Below are 19,719 nucleotides of genomic sequence, written 5' to 3' on the forward strand. Positions count from 1 at the left end.
GAGAATGGAATATAAAAGTAGGGAAGTTTTGCTGCAATTGTATGTGGCATTGGTGAGACCACATCTGGAGTACTATGTACAGTTTTGGTCTCCTTATTTGAGAAGGATATAATGGCACAAGGAGCAGTTCAGAGAAGGTTCACCCGACTGATTCCTGGGATGATGGGCTTATCTTATGAAGAAAGTTTGGTCAGATTGGACCTCTATTCATTGGAGTTTAAAAGAATGAGAGGTGATTATATTGAAATATACAAGATCAAGAGGGGACTTGGGAGGGTGGATGCTGTGAGGATGTTTCCACTTATGGGAGAGAACTCAGGGACACTCATTCAAAAATGAGATGTCTCCCATTTAAGACTGAGATGAGAAGAAATTTTTTCTGAGGGCCATTGGCCTTTGGAATTCTCTTCCCCATAGAGCAGTGGAGGCAGGGTCATTGATTATTTTTAAGACTGAGTTAGATAGATTATTGATAGACAAGTGAGTCAATGTTATGGGGGCAGTCAGGAAAGTATAGTTGAGGCCAAAATCAGATCAGCCATGATCTTATCAAATGGCAGGACACACTCAAAGGGCCAAATAACCTATTTCTGCTCCTAATTTGTACATTCATATGTACGTTCGCATGTCTTAAGTTATATTGTAGAAACTGCAGTAAATCCACTTCCTCTGGAAGTTCTGAATTTAAACTGAACAGGAGGAATTGGGCCCTGGATAAATTACAAACATATACACTGACATAATCCAGTGCATCCATAATCCATGGCGCTTTTATTTCTTGCGCAATACAGGAACAACAGCTTGTTTGCATTTATTTGGCAACGTTAAAAAAGGAATATCAGAGACACTTAGGGGGAAAAGGGCACCAAGCCAAAGAAAGAAGATTAGGAGGGGTGACCAAAAGCTTGGGGTCTTGTGGAGAGTTGGGTGAGGAAGGGGAGTTGCAGCGGCAGTAAAGTTTTGGGATGTAATTTCAGAACATAGGGCCAGGGATAGGTTGAAGAAAGGGGAAATGTTTAGGAGACAGGAAGTAGAGGAACGTAGTTAGGAAGTTGTAATGCACCTAGAGTACTGTGTACAGTTTAGGTCTCCTCATTTATGGATGGATATAATTGCATTGGAGGCAGTTTGGAGAAGGTTCACTGGGTTGATTCCTGCAATGTAGGGATTGTCTTAAGAGGAAAGGTTGAGCAGGATGGCTCTATACTCATTGGGGTTTAGAAAAAAAGACTGGTGATCTCATTGAAATTCTGAGGGGACTTGACAGGGTAGATGTTGAGAGGATGTTTCCCTTCTTGGGGAAATCTAGAATTAGGGGACACAGTTTCAAAATAAAGGGTCTCCATTTAAGATTGAGAAGAGGAGAATTTCTTCTCTCAGAAGGTCATTTATCTGTGGAATTCTGTACCACAGAGAGCAGTGGAGTCTGGCTCATTGAATGTATTCAAGGCTAAGTTAAATTTTTGGTCTATGAGGGAGCCGAGCATTACGCAGGGAAGGCAGTAAAGTGGAGTTAAGGCCACAATCAGATCAACCACAATCTAATTGAATGACAGAGCAGGCTAGAGGGGTTAAATGCCCTTACTCCTGTTCCTATTTCTGATAAAAATAGAGGGGGCCATGGCCTTGGAGGGATTTAAAAGCGATGAAGAAGAATTTTAAATTAGAGACATTGGGAGCTAATGTGGAACAGTGAGGACAGGAATGAATGTGAAAGAAACTTGATTCAGGATAGGATGTGGGCAGTGGAGTTGTGAAGGAGCTGAAGTTTACAGAGAATGGACAATACAAAGCTGACCAGGTGAGATTTTGAATAGTTGGCACTAGATTTGACAAAGATGAACTGAAATAGGGGTGATGGAAGGCAGCGCTTTAGAGGTGGAAGTAAGCTGTCTTACCAGAGGGTCTGACATTGGAACCTCATCTCAGGGTTATATAAGACACTGAGGTTGCAAGTGATCCGATTCGACCTGAATCAGTGACTAGGGTGGAGGATTGAGTCAATCATAAAGGTGCAGGATTTATGGCAGGAGTCAAAGATATTAGCTTTGACCTTCCAAGGATTTAGTTGAAACTGCTTGTGAATTCTGCTTTTTTAAAATGTTTTTTCATGAGATGTGGGCATCGCTGGCTAGGTCAGCATTTATTACCCATCCCTAATTGCCCTTGAGAAGGTGGTGGTGAGCTGCCGCCTTGAACTGCTGCAGTTCATATGGTATAGGTACACCCACAGTTATTAGGAAGGAAGTTCCAGGATTTTGACCCAGTGACAGTGAAAGAACGGCGATATAGTTCCAGTTCAGGCTGGTGGTATGGCTTGGAGGGGAACTTGCAGTAAGTGGCGTCCCAAGATACCTGCTGCTGTTGTCCTTTGAGATGGTAGATTTGGTTTGGAAGGTGCTGTCAAAGGAGCCTTGGTGAGTTCCTGCAGTGCACCTTATAGATGGGACACATTACTGCCACCATGCATAAGTGGTGTAGGGAGTGAATGTTGAAGGTGGTGGATGGGGCACCAATCAAATGGACTGCCTTATCCTGGATGGTGTCACATTCAATCTTGAATGTTGTTGGCACTGCACTCATCCAGGCAAGCGGAGAGTATTCCATCACACTAGTGTGTCTTCTAGACAGTGGACAGGCTTTGGAGAGTCAGGAGGTGAGTTACTCGCCGCAGAATCCCCATTTTCAGAGTGTTTGATTGTTGATGAGATTCACATTTACTGTATTTGGAAGGGAGATTCAAAGTGCAGCTTATTGTACAGTGAAAGAATAGTTCTGTTTTCTTGAAAATATCTGATAGTAACTAAACAGCAACAAATCACAATTGAACATATCAGAAATTTACTAATGAATGAGTAGAATTTTTTATATGTCTGAAAGCCACCCGCTTCCTGCAAATCCTTCATAACCTAGCCTCTCCTCAATAACTGGAGGCAGAGATTTTAAGCTTCTGCCAATCCACAAATAAACTTACCCCAGCAACAAAAGATTAGCCTCTTACTGGCCAGTATTTTTTTTTTTACATAGATTAGACTTTGTGGCCATGTTAAACACAAACTTGGCAGCATAATAATGGATTGGGCATATTATGGTATGACATTTCTGCTTTCAGGAAAAAGCATAACCCTCCCCAGGACAACCACCAATACTATTTGAAATACACTGAACAATCAAGTTTCTTCACATTATCACTGTCAACCAATTTTTATACTCATGAATGGTAATGTGGAAATGGAAAGTTTATGTTTAATGGAAAATGTAGTACAAAATGGCAGGTTGGCATTAGTTTAGCACACTATCCATTGCTCTGGGAGCTAGGTTTGAATGGCTTTTCGGTTTGGAATACAATTGATGATAAGCTGACGAATATTAAGTAGAGCAACTTTCAAATTTGTGATGAAGTGTCAGAACAGTGGTGACAATCCATTTTTTTATTGCAATGGCTACATTTTGCTCTATCACTAAAGTTTTAATTGTGTAACAGCACTGGAGAACTTGACACTTTGTGTGAGTTCCTTTTATGTTCATACAATCAAAATGATGACCTTTAGCATGCCATGCTATGTAACATTTAAACAAAATTTCCTTCCATAGACCCAGTAATAATTTTTAAGTACTGTAACAACCGGGTCAGGAGGAGTGAACTGGCTCCCCTTTATTCAACCCCCTCAGTTGGTAACAACAAAGGCTTTTTTAAATTTTCTTTTCCTCGTAAATGCCTTTTTCAATCCAAGTGTATTTACTTTTTAATAAGGACCTAATCAAACCAGGTTTTCTTGAGTGAAAGAAAGAGTAAGTTTATTAGTTACTAAACCTGAGGAAAATAATAGAAGACGTGATCTCACACACACACAGACACACACAAACACACACACACACACAAATCTCAGAAGTAAGAAAAGTTAGAGTCCAAATAAAAGCTAAAAGGATATACAATTTAGTCAAATAAAAGCAAAAAACTGTGGATGCTGGAATTTGTTTGTCCTTGAGGCGTCGATTGTTGAATGTTGTGCCATTTGAAGTTCGCTGGTTTCCTTTAAAAATCTTGGCGTTGAATTGAAGCTCAGGTAACTGCACCTTGCTGGAGTGAGTTTTAGCTTCGGAGAGAGAAAGATTCTTTACTGCTCTCTTCAGCAGTTTTTCTGGATGACTTCGCTTTGTTTCTGGCTTTGCAAAACCAATTCTTAAACCTCCTGTCAGTATCTTCGAAGAAAGAATTTGGTTACAAAAACAGAAATACCTGGAAAAACTCAGCAGGTCTGGCAGCATCGGCGGAGAAGAGCGAAGTTGACGTTTCGAGTCCTCATGACCCTTCAACAGAACTAAGTAAAAATAGGAAAGGGGTCAAATATAAGCTGGTTTAAAGAGGGGGTGGGGGGGGGGGGTGGGGGTTTGTTGGGACAAGCAAGCAGTGATAGGAGGAGATAACCAAAGGATGTCACAGACAAAAGAACAAAGAGGTGTTGAAGGTGGTGATATTATCTAAAAGGATGTGCTAATTAAGAGTGGAGAGCAGGACAAGCAAGTTAGCTCTAGTGGGGGTGGGGTGAAATAAACACTGGGTGGAATACATTTAAAAATAATGGAAATAGGTGGGAAAAGAAAAATCTATATCAATTATTGGAAAAAACAAAAAGGAGGGGGAAGAAACGGAAAGGGGGTGGGGATGGAGGAGGGAGTTCAAGATCTAAAATTGTTGAACTCAATATTCAGTCCGGAAGGCTGTAAAGTACCTAGTTGGAAGATGAGGTGCTGTTCTTCCAATTTGCGTTGAGCTTCACTGGAACAATGCAGCAAGCCAAGGACAGATGTGGGCAAGAGAGCAGGGTGGAGTGTTAAAATGGCAAGCGACAGGGAGGTCTGGGTAATGCTTGCGGACAGACCGAAGGTGTTCTTTGGTTAATATGGTTAATATGTCTTGTAGTCGTTGTTGTCAAACAAGTAATTGCATTTTCAATCTTTTGTCTCAGAAACTTTTGACACATTTCAAGATAGTAGAAACCAACAGGAGATGGGGTTAGTTCATCCTCCACAGTGGGTTTTGAATGTCTGTTGGGTATCTGGCTGGTTATCAGTTCCCATTGTCTTTGCCATTGATTAAAATTCAGCACTTTGCATTTTTAATGCCTTCCTTTGAAAAGTTCCTATTTGAAGTGGATTTTGACACCCCCCAGGGTGTGAAATTCCATGCAATATGTCAGGGCCAATCTGCAGTCCATGAAGTAACTTTCCGGAAAAGGCCAATTTACAATCCCAGATATCACGTGACTCATGGCATTTTTGGTCAGTGTCTTTTCATGTATTTTTAAAAAACAGGTCTTCTTTAAACTGTTCAATATGTTTTTGGTTAGCTCGTGAAGTTATAGGTAAACATCACTCCGTCAAAATTTCTGTTGTGATTACAGTACTTAGTGCACATCATGCATCAGCAGAATTTTCAAGTCTGATATTCTTAACTTCTGATAAGATGTTCTGCCACCGCTTTCTATGCTCCTGTGTGAATAAAGCAGACATTTTCAAGCTGAAAGTTTGCTCAACTTATTTTATCAGTTCCAAGTACTACCTGGTAAGATCCCAAAACAGGCTTTTAGCTGGCCTCACTGTCAACTTTATCAAGTTTTTTTTTAATGGAACAATAACGGTTTATTGTAGTTGATTGTAATGGACTTGATTCGATATGGTGTGGGATTGTCTGTCATTGTGAAATATTGACTTGTCTCATTTAGGTTTATGTGAGCTACCTACTGAATAAAAGCACATTTTCTAACAAACCAAAACCTATTTCAACATAGTGTGCCAAAACCCAGCTACTTCATATTCTTCATGTTTTTCCATTTGTACATTCCCAGTTTGGAGAAACTAGAGGAAGCTTTCTGAATTCTAAAATGGGAAGGTAGCAACATTTTCTATGCATTACTTTCAATGTGGAAATCCACAGCAAAAAATGAATAAATGGAACATTTAATCCTTTACTTTCAAAAGAACAATGACTGAATATGGCATAATTTATATTGTCTTGTTAATATCCATCTGAATTTCAGTATCAGTTTTTAACTTGTCCCTTTTAAAAAATGAAATAAAGTATCAAAACATTTTTTCTTTAATTTTTGCTGATTGAAAGTTTCTTTACTAATAATTTCAGTTACTAATTTGTTGATCTGTAGTATCCCAACTGTGTCCTGTCACGTCAGCTGCAATCAATTACAGCAGTTTGTCACCAAACTTGAATGGTTTATTAGTACTGCCAACCAAAAGTTCGTTTTGGAAACCCATCAGATAAGAAGAATTGATAAAGCAACTTGAACAGCATGGTTTTTATAGTAGTGCATAATCTGTTTCACTCATTTTGAAATCCTGCCTGTATTAACTTCCAATGAATGTTAGAAATGGATAGAAATATTAATGGAAATTGCATACTTCAGTATAAATTACTTGAGATAAGTTTCAACATTCAAAATGCTTCAAGGATTCATGATCAGATACAAGACTGCCCCTTATTTCTCAGAATATATAGGAGTTTTGGAAGAATGTGTGTAGTATTTGGATTGGAAGGCCAAGGAGAACGCTGTTCAATTCTGGAATGTTGTCACTAGGATATTAGTAAACTATACTGGTGTGTGTATTTGGAATTGTCATAACAGTCAGGTTGTAGGTTTTTTTTTACTGAAGTATTAAGATGGATATGCAATATTTTTATAGTATCCCGCAGCATAGTTGCAGATTTTGGCCTTGCAAATATATGTTGTGTCTTCAGAGAACACTTTGAGCTAAGTAGCATGGAGCTGATGTACTGATGGTGGTATAGGTGGAGCATTTTGATATATTAAGTTGATTATAATGTTAGGACATATATAGGATATATGCGGTGGGATTAAAACACACGAACTGAAATTAATTTTCTAGTACATATGATACCAGAATGCTAAATATTGTTTCTAAAGGTACTGCATTCCACAGCATAGGATAAAGGAACAATGTTTGTTTAAACAAGCACAGAAAATACTGGTCACAGCAAGTCAAAGAAAGGTGGTTGTTTCAGTTATCAGAAATGGAAAGTAACTGAGTACCTTAATTCTGGGAAAAAAGACATGAGAGTCTGGGAAGAATAAAGTAGACATAATTATAAATCAGGAATACCTTCCCAAAAGCAGTTTTGGGACATTGATTCCATTAACTGCCTCTTTGATACAAATCAGCAAAAAATTGACGATTGACATCTGTCAGTTGTTCGCCTTTGTTGTTATCATCTAGTTTCATCATGACATACAGATAGTTTGTCTTTTCTCTTTCCAGGTGATTCGCAGACCTGCAGTTTATTTCTAGCAATTTCTGTTTTAATTGATGACTTCTAGTATTTGCTTTTTAAAAAAAAAATTGTTTCATTAATAATGCCAATTTTCTGAATGTGCAATCCTGAAATGAAGTTCTCATTATGGAGACGTGGTTACAAGGAGATCAAAGCTGGGAACTAAATATTTAGGAGTAATATGTGACCTTTCAAAAGGACAGGCAGGAAGGAAAGGGTGGCGGGGTAGCTTTGTTAGTATGGGATGGAATAAGTATGATAGCAAGAAATGATCTTGGATTGGAAGATGTAGAATCCATATGGGTGGAGCTAAGAAATGCCAAGGGGAACAAGACACTGGTGAGAGTAGTATATAGGCCCCCTAACAGAATCTGTATTGTAGGACAGAAAATAAATCAGGAGATAATGGGGGCATATAAAAAAGGCGCTACATTAATCATGGGTAACTTTAATCTTCATATAGATTGGGAAAATCAGATTGGCAGAGGAGTCACGAGCAAGAATCCGGACAGTTTCCAAGAACAACATGTTGTGGATTCAACCAGGGATCAGGCTATTTTGGATCTGGTAATGTGTAATGCGGCAGGTTTAATAAATGACCTTAGAGTAAAGGATCCCCCCTAGGAAACAGTGACCATAACATGGTAAAATTTAGCATTCAGTTTGAGAGTGAGAAACTTGGGTTGGAAACAACTGTGCTAAACTTAAATAAGGGTAATTACAAAGAAATTAGGACAGAGTTGGCTGGAGTGGACTGGGAAAGGAGTTTATCAGAGAAGACGGTTGTTGAACAATGGCAGATGTTTAAGAAAATAGTTCATGACTCAAAACAAAGATATATACCAGTGAGGAAGAAGGATACTAGGAAGGGGGTAGACCAACCTTGGATAACCAAGGAAGTTAAGGATAGTTTCAAATTGAAAGAAAAAACATACAGTGTGGCAAAGATTAGTGGAAAGCCAGAGGATTGGGAAAGTTTTAAAAACTAACAAAAGATAACCAAAAAAACAATAAAGAGGGAGAAAATAAACTTCGTGGGTAAACTAGCAAGTAATATTAAATATATAAAAAGGAAGAGAGAGGCCAAAGTAAACATAGGCCTCTTAGAGAATGAGGCTGGGGAAATAATAATGGGCAGCCAGGAAATGGCAGCGGAGTTGAATAAATAATTTGCATCAATCTTCGCGGTGGAAGACACTAATAGCATTCCAAAAATACTAAATAATCAAGGGGCAAAAGGCAGGGAGGAAATAAATACAATAACTATCACTAGAGAAAAGTATTAGGGAAACTGATGGGGCTAAAGGCGGATAAGTCCCCTGGACCTGATGGGTTGCATTCTGGGATATTAAAGGAAGTAGCTACAGAGATAGTGGATACACTTGTGGTAATCTTCCAAAAACCCTTAGATTCTGGAAAAGTCCCAGAGAATTGGAAAACTGCCGATTTAACGCCCTTATTCAAAAATAGAGGGAGACAAAAAACAGGTAATTATAGGCCAGTTAGCTTAATAGAGTCATAGAGGTCGACAGAACTGAAAAAGGCCCTTTGGCCCATCAAGTCTGTGCTGGTCAAACAAGTACCTAACTATTTTAATCCCATTTTCCAGCACTAGGCCTATAGCCTTGTGTGCCATGGCATTGCAAGTGCACATCCAAATATTTCTTAAATGTTATGAGGGTTTCTGCCTCTACCACCCTTTCAGGCAGTCAGCTCCAGATTCCCACCACCCTCTGGGTGAAAATATTCTTTCTCACATCCCTTCTAGATCTCCTGCCCCTTACCTTAAATCTATGCCCCCTGGTTATTGATTCCTCCACCAAGGGGAAAAGTTCCTTCCTGTCTACCCTATCTATGTCCCTCATAGTTTTATACACCTCAATCATGTCCCACCTCAATCTCCTCTGCTCCAGGGAAAATAACCCCAGTCTATCCAATCTCCCCTCATAACTAAAACTCTCCAGTCCAGGCAACATCCTGGTAAATCTCTGCATTCTCTCTAATGCAATCACATCCTTCCTACAATGCGGATTCCAGAACTGCACACAATACTCTAGCTGTGGCCTAACTAGCATTTTATACAGTTCCAGCATAACCTCCCTGCTCTCATATTCCATGCCTCGGCTAATAAAGGCAAGATCCCATATGCCTTCTTAACCACCTTATCTACCTGTCCTGCTACCTTAAGGGACCGGTGGACACGCACACCTAGGCCCCTCTGATCCTCGGTACTTCCCAGGGTCCTACCATTCATCATATATTCCCGTGCCTTGTTTGTCCTGCCCAAGTGCATCACCTCACACTTATCTGGATTAAATGCCATTTGCCATTGATGAGCCCATCTGACCAGCCCGTCTATATCCTCCTGTAATCTAAGGCTAAACACCTGACTGTTTACCACCCCACCAATTTTCATGTCATCCGTGACCTTACTGATCAACCCTCCAACATTCAAGTCTAAATCATTTATGTGTACCACATACATCAAGGGACCCAACACCGGTCCTTGTGGAACCCCACTGGACACAGGCATCCAGTCACAAAAACACCCCTCGACCATCACCCTCTGCTCCTTGCCACTCAGCTAATTCTGGATCCAATTTGCCAAATTGCCTTGTATCCCATGGGCTCTTACCTTTGTTATCAGTCTCCCATGTGGGACCTTATCAAAAGCCTTGCTGACGTCTAAGTAGACTACGTCAAATGCATTGCCCTCATCTACATACCTGGTCTTCAAAAAACTTAATCAAATTGGTCAGACATGACCTCCCCTTAACAAAGCCATGCTGACTGTCCTTGATTAATCCCTGCCTCTCCAAGTGTAGATTAATTCTGTCCCTCAAAATTGCTTCCAATAGTTTCCCCACCACTGAGGTTAGACTGATTGGCCTGTAGTTCCCTGCTTTATCTCCTCCTCCCTTCTTTAATAATGGTACCACATTGGCTGTCCTCCAGTCCTCTGGCACCTCTCCTGTGGCCAGAAAGGTATTTGAAAATTATTGCCAGCGCCCCTGCTATCTGCTCCCTTGCCTCACCCTACAGCCTGGGATACATTTCATCTGGGCCTGGAGATTTATCTACTTCTAAGCTTACCAGACCACTTAGAACCTCCACCCTTTCTATGCTGATTTCTTTAATTATATCATATGGCCAAATCATAACTGAACTTATTAAAATCGGCCTTGCCCCAGTTTAGAACTCTGATTTCTGGCCCATCCTTGTCCTTTTCCATAACAACCTTGAAACTAATGGAGTTATGATCACTATCTGCAAAATGCTCCCCAACTGATACCTCTGCCACTTGCCCGGCTTCATTCCCTAAAATTAAGTCCAAGACTGCCCCCTCTCTTGTAGGACCTTCTACGTACTGGCTTAAAAAGCTCTCCTGGATGTATTTTAAGAATTCTGCTCCCTTTAAACCTATCATACTATGACTAACCCAGTTAATATTGGGGAAGTTGAAATCCCCCACTATTATTACCCTATTATTTTTACACTTTTCTGAAATTTGCCTACATATCTGCTCTTCTATTTCTCTCTGACTGTTTGGGGGGCCTATAGTACACTACCAGCAATGTGATTGCTCTTTTTATGTTTTTCAGTTCTACCCATATGGCTTCATTTGAGGAGCCTTCTAAGATGTCATCCCTCCTTACTGCTGTAATTGATTCCTTGATCAATATTGTGATACTCCCTGCTCTTTTACCTGCTTCCCTGACTCACCTGAAGACCCTATATCCTGGAATATTGAGCTGCCAATCCTGCCCCCCTCTCTACCATGTCTCAGACAGCAATGACATCATACTTCCATGTGTTAATTTGTGCCCTCAACTCATCTGCCTTATTCGTCAGACTCCATGCATTAAAATAAATACCATCCAACCTTGCCAAACTCCCTTGTACCTTAACTGGTGGCCTATAATTTCTATGCCTTGCAGACTCACTTGCTCTCTCTCCTAATTTTTAATCCAGAGATTACTACCTTTGAGGTCTTGTTTTTTAACTGCTTCCTAGCTCCCTAAATTCTGCTTGCAGGACCTCATCCCTCTTTCTATCTATGTCGTTGGTACCATTATGTACCACAATCCCTGTCTGTTCTCCGTCATTGGGAAAATGTTAGGGTCTATTATAAAGGATGTAATAGCAATGTATTTAGAAATGCATAATATAATCAAGCAGAGTCAGCATGGTTTCATGAAGGGGAAATCATGCCTGACAAATTTATTAGAATTCTTTGAGGCGATAACAAGCAGGATAGATAAAGGGGAACCAGTAGATGTAATATATTTGAATTTCCAAAAGGTATTCAATAAGGTACTAGACATAAGGCTACTTAATGAGATAAGAGCCCCTGGTGTTGGGGGTCGTACATTGGCATGGATAGAGGATTGGCTAACTAATAGAAGACAGAGAGTTGGGATAAGCAGGGCATTTTCACGATGGCAACCTGTAACTACTGGAGTGCAACAGGGACCAGTGCTGGGGCCACAAATATTTACAATATGTACTAATGACTTGGATCAGGGAAGTGAATGTACTATCGCCAAGTTTGCAGATGACACAAAAATAGGTGGGAAGGCAAGTGGTGAGGATGACACACAGAGTCTACAGAGGGATATAGACAGGTTAGGTGACTGGGCAAAAACTTGGCAAATGGAATATAATGTGGGAAAATGATAGGTTGTGTGCTTTGGCAGGAAGAATAGAGGAGCTGAATATTAGTTAAATAGAGAAAGTCTGCAGAAAGCTGCAGCACAGAGAGATTTGGGTGTCCTCGTGCATGAACCACAAAAAGCTAGTGTACAAGTTCAGGAGGTAATAGGGAAGGCAAATAGAATGTTGGCCTTCATTTCAAAGGGACTGGAGTATAAAAATAGGGAAGTCTTGCTAAAACTATACAAGGCACTAGTTAGACCACACCTAGAATACTGTGAACAGTTTTAGTCCCCTTATCCAAGGAAAGATAGACTGGCATTGAAGGCAATCCAGAGAAGGTTCACTAGATTGATCCCAAGTATGGAGGGATTTTCTTATGAGGAGAGGCTGAGTAGGTTGGGCCTGTGCTCACTGGAGTTTCGAAGAATGAGAGGTGACCTTATTGAAACATATAAGATTCTTATGGGGCTTGATTCTTATGGTGGATGCTGAGAGGCTGTTTCCCCTTCTGGGAGAGTCTAGGACCAGAGGGCATGATCTCAGAGTAAGCTGTTGTCCATTTAAGACAGAGATTATGAGGAATTTCTTCTCTTAGAGGGTGGTGAATCTATGGAATTCTTTACCGCAGAGAGCTGTGGAGGCTGGGCCATTAAGTATATTCAAGGTTGAGATAGAGAGATTTTTAATCAGTAAGGGAATCAAAGGCTGTGGGGAAAAGGCAGGAAAGTGGAGTTGAGGATTATCAGATCAGCCATGATCTCATCGAATGGCGGAGCAGACTCGACGGGCTGAATAGCCTACTTCTGCTCCTACATCTTATGGTTTTAAGGTCTCCCACTGGATGCATTTCTCTGATTTCTTGGTATGCAATCCAGGTAGCAAAACTCTACTTCAGAAGTGTGGATTCAGGAAATTGCCACTATATAATGTTATGATAATTTGTGCATGAATCATCTGTGATCATACATATACACCATTATTTAAATATTATTGTTCCTCAATCTTCTAGGACCAGTACACGAAACTGTGTATGATTTCTGGAGAATGGCTTGGCAAGAGCAATCAGTTTGTATCGTCATGGTCACAAATCTGGTGGAAGTTGGAAGGGTAAGTCTGATTTTAATAGAAAAATGAATGCTTTAGAATTAGTTTTAAAGTTTGAAAAAATATCCATTTTTCTTTATTTGTTCATGGGATGTGGGCATCACTGGCAAAGCCGGTATTTATTATTCATCCCTAATATCCCTTGAGAAGAAGGTTGAAAGCCACTTTCTTGAACCACTGCAATTCATGTGGTGTAGGCACCACAAGTGCGATTAGGGAGGGAGTTCTAGAATTTTGACAAGGGACAATGAAGGAAAGCGATATATTTCCAAGTCAGGATGGTTTGTGACTTGGAGGGGAAATTGCAGGTGGTGGTGATCCCATATTCCTATATGCCTGGTCCCTTCCTCTTTCTAAGTGGTAGAGGTCGTGGGATGGAATGTGCTTTCGAAGGAACCTTGGTGAGTTGCTGCAGTGCATCTTGTAAATGGTACACACTGCTGCCATTGTGCATTGGAGGTGAAAGGGGTGAATGTTGAAGGAGGTGGTTGGGGTGTTGATCAAGGGGGCCTCTATTGTCCTGGATGATGTTGTGCTTCCTGAGTGTTGTCGGAGCTGCATTCATCCAGACAAACGTAAAGTATTCCATCACACTTCTGACTTGTCCCTTGTAGATGATGGACAAGTTTTGGGGAATCAAGAGGCAAGTTACTCACTGTAGAATTTCCAGCATCTGGCCTCCTTTTCTAGCCACAGTTATTTTACTGGTTCCGTTAAATTTCTGGTCAATGGCAACCCCCCCAGGTTGTTGATAGAGATTCAACAATGTCATTGAACGTCTGGGGAGATGGTTATTTTCTCTTTCATTGGAGATGCTCATTGGTTGGTGTTTTCATGGTACAAATATTACTTGCCATTTCCAGTCCAAACCTTAATGTTGTCCAGGTCTTGCTGCTTTCAGGCATGAACTTTTAATGAATAATCAGAATATATCCATTTTTGTTAAGATGGAAAATCTAAAAAATATAGTCGCTGACATTTCATTTGTAGATTTCTTTGCACCTTGGTTTTTCTTCCTCTTTGCAAATGATATTTGCTGACAATTTGTGTGGTTTTATATGATGTAATATTCTCTGACCAATTGGTCAAACAAATATCTTTTTTTATTCCTGGGTTTCTGTCCTATTGTTGTGCTATCTTTCCTTGGAAACTTTACAAGGTAATTTATATTTCTCTCCATTAGTGTTTATTTGGATGACCTGTTTGGAAACAGAATTTCATTTTAGGAGGAGATAATTGCAGGGAAGACTGCATTATCTATGATTAATTCACCCTATAATGCAGCATATTTTGAACTAAAATGATATGACAATGTTATTGCACACATTTTAAATAAATAATTTTAGGATCTCTTTACACTACATTTGTTTAGCATCTTTATGAAGTGATTTTAGCGTCATGCTGACACACAGGAATGAGATTTTGTAGAAAATAATCTTGTTCTAGGCTTGACATCAGGTGGGAATGTATGCCCAATGCAGTGTCGACCCTGAAAATTCTCTAGGATCCATTGGATTTCCTGGGTGTTTTATAAACCTACCTGAACTCTGTTTGAATGTTTAGAAAGCAAGGATTTTCCTGTTCTCATTTAAACATTTAAAATTTCCAACTTTTGGGAAAGAATTCTGAGTGTTCAAACCTACAAAGCACTTCCCTGAACAAAACTGTTCATGTTCCAGCTAAACTGGCACAAAACAATATGATCATGCTATTGCCTGACTAGGTCTTAAGCTTAAGCTACCACACTGAAACCTGCAATATAAATCATAGCTTTTAATCATTTGAACATTTTTATTTTAATATTAAAGGTAAAATGCTACAAATATTGGCCAGATGATTCTGAAGTTTATGCAGATTTTAAAGTTACATTCATGGAAGAGGAACCACTTGCAGAATATGTAGTTCGAACATTTACATTAGAAAGGGTAAGCTGATTTATCTTAACTTTCTTCATGTCTTTTCTCTTTAGCATTTATCAAATATTTCCCTAATATAATGATATTTAGGAAAAATGGAATCCTGGCAGGCTGATGGTTCAAATTATGTTTTGCATTCATTAATTACCTGAACTCCACAAACAGGAAGTACCTATAGCTAAAGTAATTGGTATTTCACATTGGACTGAAAAATGAATTGATAAGCAAAGCAGCTGATAGTGGCAAATTAAATTTCATGCTAATACTTACAATATATTAAGCTGGATCTGTAGCCTCACCAGAGCCAGCAGCAAACGTGTGTGCATTACCAGCAGTGCATTTTCGACACCAATTGGCTTTTATATTTCGGTGACAACTTAATTGAGGGCTGCAAAATATGCATTATGCATTAAGTTATTCTAGTTCCAAAAAAGGAATAAGCTAATATCCATTGAAGATATTTATAGGAAAAAAGCATGGTAATGACATTTATGATCATTTAGTCATTTTTTTAATTACTGAGAAACTATCGTTAAGAGCCATACTATAGCATGCCACAGTAGGATCATGAAATAAATTAGCTAAATTATGTAGCAATTGGGTTTTAAAAGCCTGAAGAATTCAATTGGAAGGAAAAACTGGAAGGCAATGGGTTCCATAGTTTTCAAGTCCCAGGAAAGAATGCCTTGATTTCAACACAGTGGGCATGCAGAGAGGACTAAGCACCTGCAGGATTGCATATTTGGAATTCAAGCAACACGCGAGGAATATTCACAGTAGCACCAAACATAAAACAGACAAGAAAGGGGTACATTTTTTTTAAAAGGTTAGAATCTAGAATTGAGAGCGTTATGACTTTAAATGATCAGCAGGTCCAGAAGTACAAAGAGAAATACCAGAAAGATTCTCCACACATATGTGCAGTATTCAGGTCCATTTTAGAGAGTTTGTTTGTTAAGGAAAAAAAATGTATATTTGGCACAAAAGAGGAAATTTATTTTAGTGAATGTTTCAGCAGTAGAATTGTGGGAGTCCAGTTGCAGTCATTGGGCTCAGTGAAACCAAGAATATGGGCAGGCAAAGAAGGATGGAGGTTGAAACCTTTCTAAGTAATAGGTGGTAGCAGTATGTTGTACTTTGAAGAGACTTTGAGGAAGTAGTGTCTTTGAACAATTGAAAGAAATAAGATTTTCAATCCCTTTTTAAAGGAAATGAAGATGATGTAGTGATTTAGCTATTAAACTGCATATTGGATTATGTGAGTATTCAGTGCATGTGATCTGAAGAAAGGATGGAATGCTAAATGTAAGTGGTAATGGATATGAAAGCAAGCAGAGTGAAATAGTATGCAGAGCCATGTGGACAAGTCTGAATTATCTACTACAATAATAATTTGAGAGGAATCTAATTGATTGTGAATATAGATCTAGTAAGAAGGCACAATGTTTAGAAGATTAAATAAGTAAATATGTGAAGTGTGAATTTGGCAAGGAATACATTGCATTGCCCCTGTTTTGAAAATGTGTTTTTCTTTCTCAGAGAGGTTTTGATGAAATTCGTGAAGTTAAACAGTTTCATTTCACTGGTTGGCCTGACCATGGCGTACCTTATCATGCAACTGGTTTACTGGCATTTATCCGTCGTGTGAAAATATCAAACCCCCCAGGAGCAGGACCAGTAGTTGTACATTGCAGGTTAGCTTTACTTATTGTGTATACTTCTATAACATCGTTAAACTTTTTAAGTGATTTAAAACTGACTTTGTGTATATCTGTGCTGGACTGTGACAGTGACATTGCCATCTCCATTGATGTTGCCTGACTCACTGTTTCCAGCATTTTCCCTTTTTATTTTATGAGTTATGTATCCTGTCTCATGAGGCACTTCATTACCATGCAACCTAATATGAAAAGGAATTGCTAATATGGGAAGTGGGGAAATTCTCACTGGTGTAGTTGAATGGCTTCAATGAGAACAAATTCAAATAATACTGGACTGATTTTTGGTTATTGAAATATTTTAGATAGGTATGACACAAAGATAGATAGGATAGGCAAGAAAGTAAGTTGTGAAGGGGATATAGAGTCTGCAAAGGTGCATAGTTTAAGTGAATGGACAAAAATTTGGCTGATAGAGTGTAATATGGGAAAATGTGAACTTGGCAGGAAGAATAGAAAAGCAGCATATTATTTACATGGAGAGAGATTGCAGAACCCTGGGTGTCCTGGTATATCAATCGCTAAAAGTTAGTATGCAGGTCCAGCAGGTGATTAGGAAGGTAAATGGAATGTAGAAGCTGTTCAGAGAAGGGTCGCTGAACCTGGGATTAGGGGTGCAATCTTAAGAGGAAAGTTTGGACAGGTTGGGCCTGTATCCATTGGAGTTTGGAAAAATGAGAGGTGATCTTATTGAAACATAAGATCCTGAGGGGACTTGACAGGATGGATGCTGAAAAGATGTTTCTCCTTCTGGGAGAGACTAGATTGAGGGGACACGGTTTCAAAATAAGGGTGTTCCCATTTAGGACGGAGATGAGAAGAAGTTTTTTCTCTCAAGAGGGTTGTGAGTCTTTGGAAGTCTCTTCCCTGGAAAGTGGTGGAAGCAGGGTCATTGAATATTTTTAAGGCAGAGGCAGATAACCTTTGACTCCCTTGTTAGTCAAGAGTCTTATCAGGGGTAGGCGGCATGTGAAATTGAGGCCACAATCACATCAGCCATGATCCTATTGAATGGTGAAGCAGGCTCGAGGTGCAGAATGGCCTACTCTTGGCCCTAATTCATATGTTCGTATCCCTGGGTTACAGTATATCTAAATTCCAAGTAACTATATTGCTTCTTTAGTCAACACCAGAACTTTAGAATTTGTAGGAACAGGCAGTTTAGCCCAGCCGACAAGTTTTTAAGATGTTTCTCCACACTACCTTCTCTCCACATTGTTGAATTCCTTTTCCCTCTCAAACCTATTTATACTGTTGCTTTGATGAACTTCTTTTGTAATTATTTTGCATTCCTATTACACCTTTTATACTGTCACAAACATGTTTTCTGCCAAATAATGATGTTTTAATCCACCTTCTGGAAACAGGAACTTAACTTTTAAAACTAGAGACTTTTTAAAACAGAGACTAAGTGTGACCTGAGCTACCCAGATGTCTACCCAATTTACATCACTGTAGCCTCACATTCCAATCTGCTGAGATGGAGACATCACATCTGCAAAGACTCATCAAGGACAATGACCTCAGGAGAGTATGAGTAAGCCATATATCCTGTCCCCATTAGCAAGGCACCAAGGCAATCATGTGGGATATTCAATAGAGGGTTCCCAGACACGAGTTCATCAAGCTGTAATGGGAATATGCTTTAAACCCAATCACTGAACAATGGAATCCTGGCTGAGAGAGAGGATTCCCAGATATGAACTGATTAAGTTACAAGGGGGAATACACTAGTGACGACCGTGTTTCAAACACTGAGTGACGGTCATAGGACAGGTCCGCCCCTTTGTGTGTTTAAGCTTCTACTTTTTCTGCAGGAAGAGGCCAAGCAGCTGAGATGCTGACGAGGGAAGACCTGAGTGGTGTCCCTCTTTCCTTCTTCTCTTTCCTACCCAACTTAGAAGATTTTGAACCCTGTTTGCTGACTGTGAGCACCCAGGGACATCGCTGCTGCACACACAGACTTCTTGAAGAAAATCAACCCCGCACCACTGTCTCCAGGAGCTCAGCCAAATCAATTGGCTACATCTTTAAATCACCACCATGCCGGAAGCATCGGGACCGCCAAGGGAAAGCCTCACGACCACCAAATTCAGCATGAAGCCAACCAAGTCATCAATTTCCACAGACTGTGTACCCCTTTTATTTCTCTGGACTCTAATTCGATTATCCTTTCCCACTCCGTAATCTATTTGTGTGTGTGTGTGCATACACAAAGGTTGGAGCGTATTTCATTATTTTTTACTTAGACCAGGTTAAGTATAACAAAGCTAACCTTTTTCTTTGTTAATACTCAAGAAAACCTGTCTGCTTGTGACTTTTATGATCACAGCGCATGAATATTAAACACTTACTGAATTGCAAAGTATATCCTTTTCACAAGAACCCTGTTACAGTCAAAGGAGTGGGAAAAGAGGTTCAGCTCCTCCTCACCCTATCATAACAATACAAAAGGTTCCATTTGGATCCCCTTCTAATTCTTAACGTCCTCGTGTTCAACACTTGACTGCAAATGTTTGAGTCCTTAGATATAGGAAAGTTTGCCTGGGTCAACTTTATCAATTCCTTTTACAAACTTAAACATTGATTGTATGTGGAATTTTGAAAACAACATGTTGGAAATTTTAAGCTGCAACATATTGTTTTTAATCTAAACTGCGTTTTAACTGAGTTTATGTGATTTAAAACAAATCTATTAATGCTCTCAATGACAATATTTATTTGTCAGCTGAACATTAGCAGAACCAAAACTTTGGACGAGGTATGAAATTCACATTTCTGTTTTTGTGTTTTCAGTGCTGGGGCTGGAAGGACTGGCTGCTATATCGTTATAGATATTATGTTAGACATGGCAGAGCGAGAAGGAGTTGTTGATATCTATAACTGTGTTAAAGCATTACGATCAAGGCGTATCAATATGGTTCAGACAGAGGTAAGATTGAAATCAGTGTGATCAAAGGACACAGGCCTTATCATCTTAATGCATTAGTATGCCAGAAAATCCCAGCCATTCTTTCTG

At 39.6% G+C, this 19,719-nt stretch overlaps 1 protein-coding gene across 5 annotated transcripts in view; it reads left to right on the plus strand.

Moving 5' to 3' along the window:
* The window catches only part of ptprk (protein tyrosine phosphatase receptor type K), a 640,293-nt gene that overhangs the window by 583,569 nt on the left and 37,005 nt on the right, over nucleotides 1-19,719 (plus strand). For 4 of the 5 annotated variants that reach the window (XM_078542126.1, XM_078542128.1, XM_078542127.1 and 1 more), the window contains 4 exons: nucleotides 12,972-13,069; nucleotides 14,875-14,991; nucleotides 16,522-16,676; nucleotides 19,497-19,632. In XM_078542126.1, the coding sequence (XP_078398252.1) occupies nucleotides 12,972-13,069; nucleotides 14,875-14,991; nucleotides 16,522-16,676; nucleotides 19,497-19,632 (506 nt within the window). Of the gene's footprint in view, nucleotides 1-5,173; nucleotides 5,284-12,971; nucleotides 13,070-14,874; nucleotides 14,992-16,521; nucleotides 16,677-19,496; nucleotides 19,633-19,719 lie in introns of those variants that run through there. The other variant, XM_078542130.1, reaches the window with a different exon arrangement.

The sequence above is a fragment of the Cetorhinus maximus genome, chromosome 5 (assembly GCF_964194155.1).
Source record: "Cetorhinus maximus chromosome 5, sCetMax3.hap1.1, whole genome shotgun sequence".
Classification (NCBI taxonomy): Eukaryota; Metazoa; Chordata; class Chondrichthyes; order Lamniformes; family Cetorhinidae; genus Cetorhinus; species Cetorhinus maximus.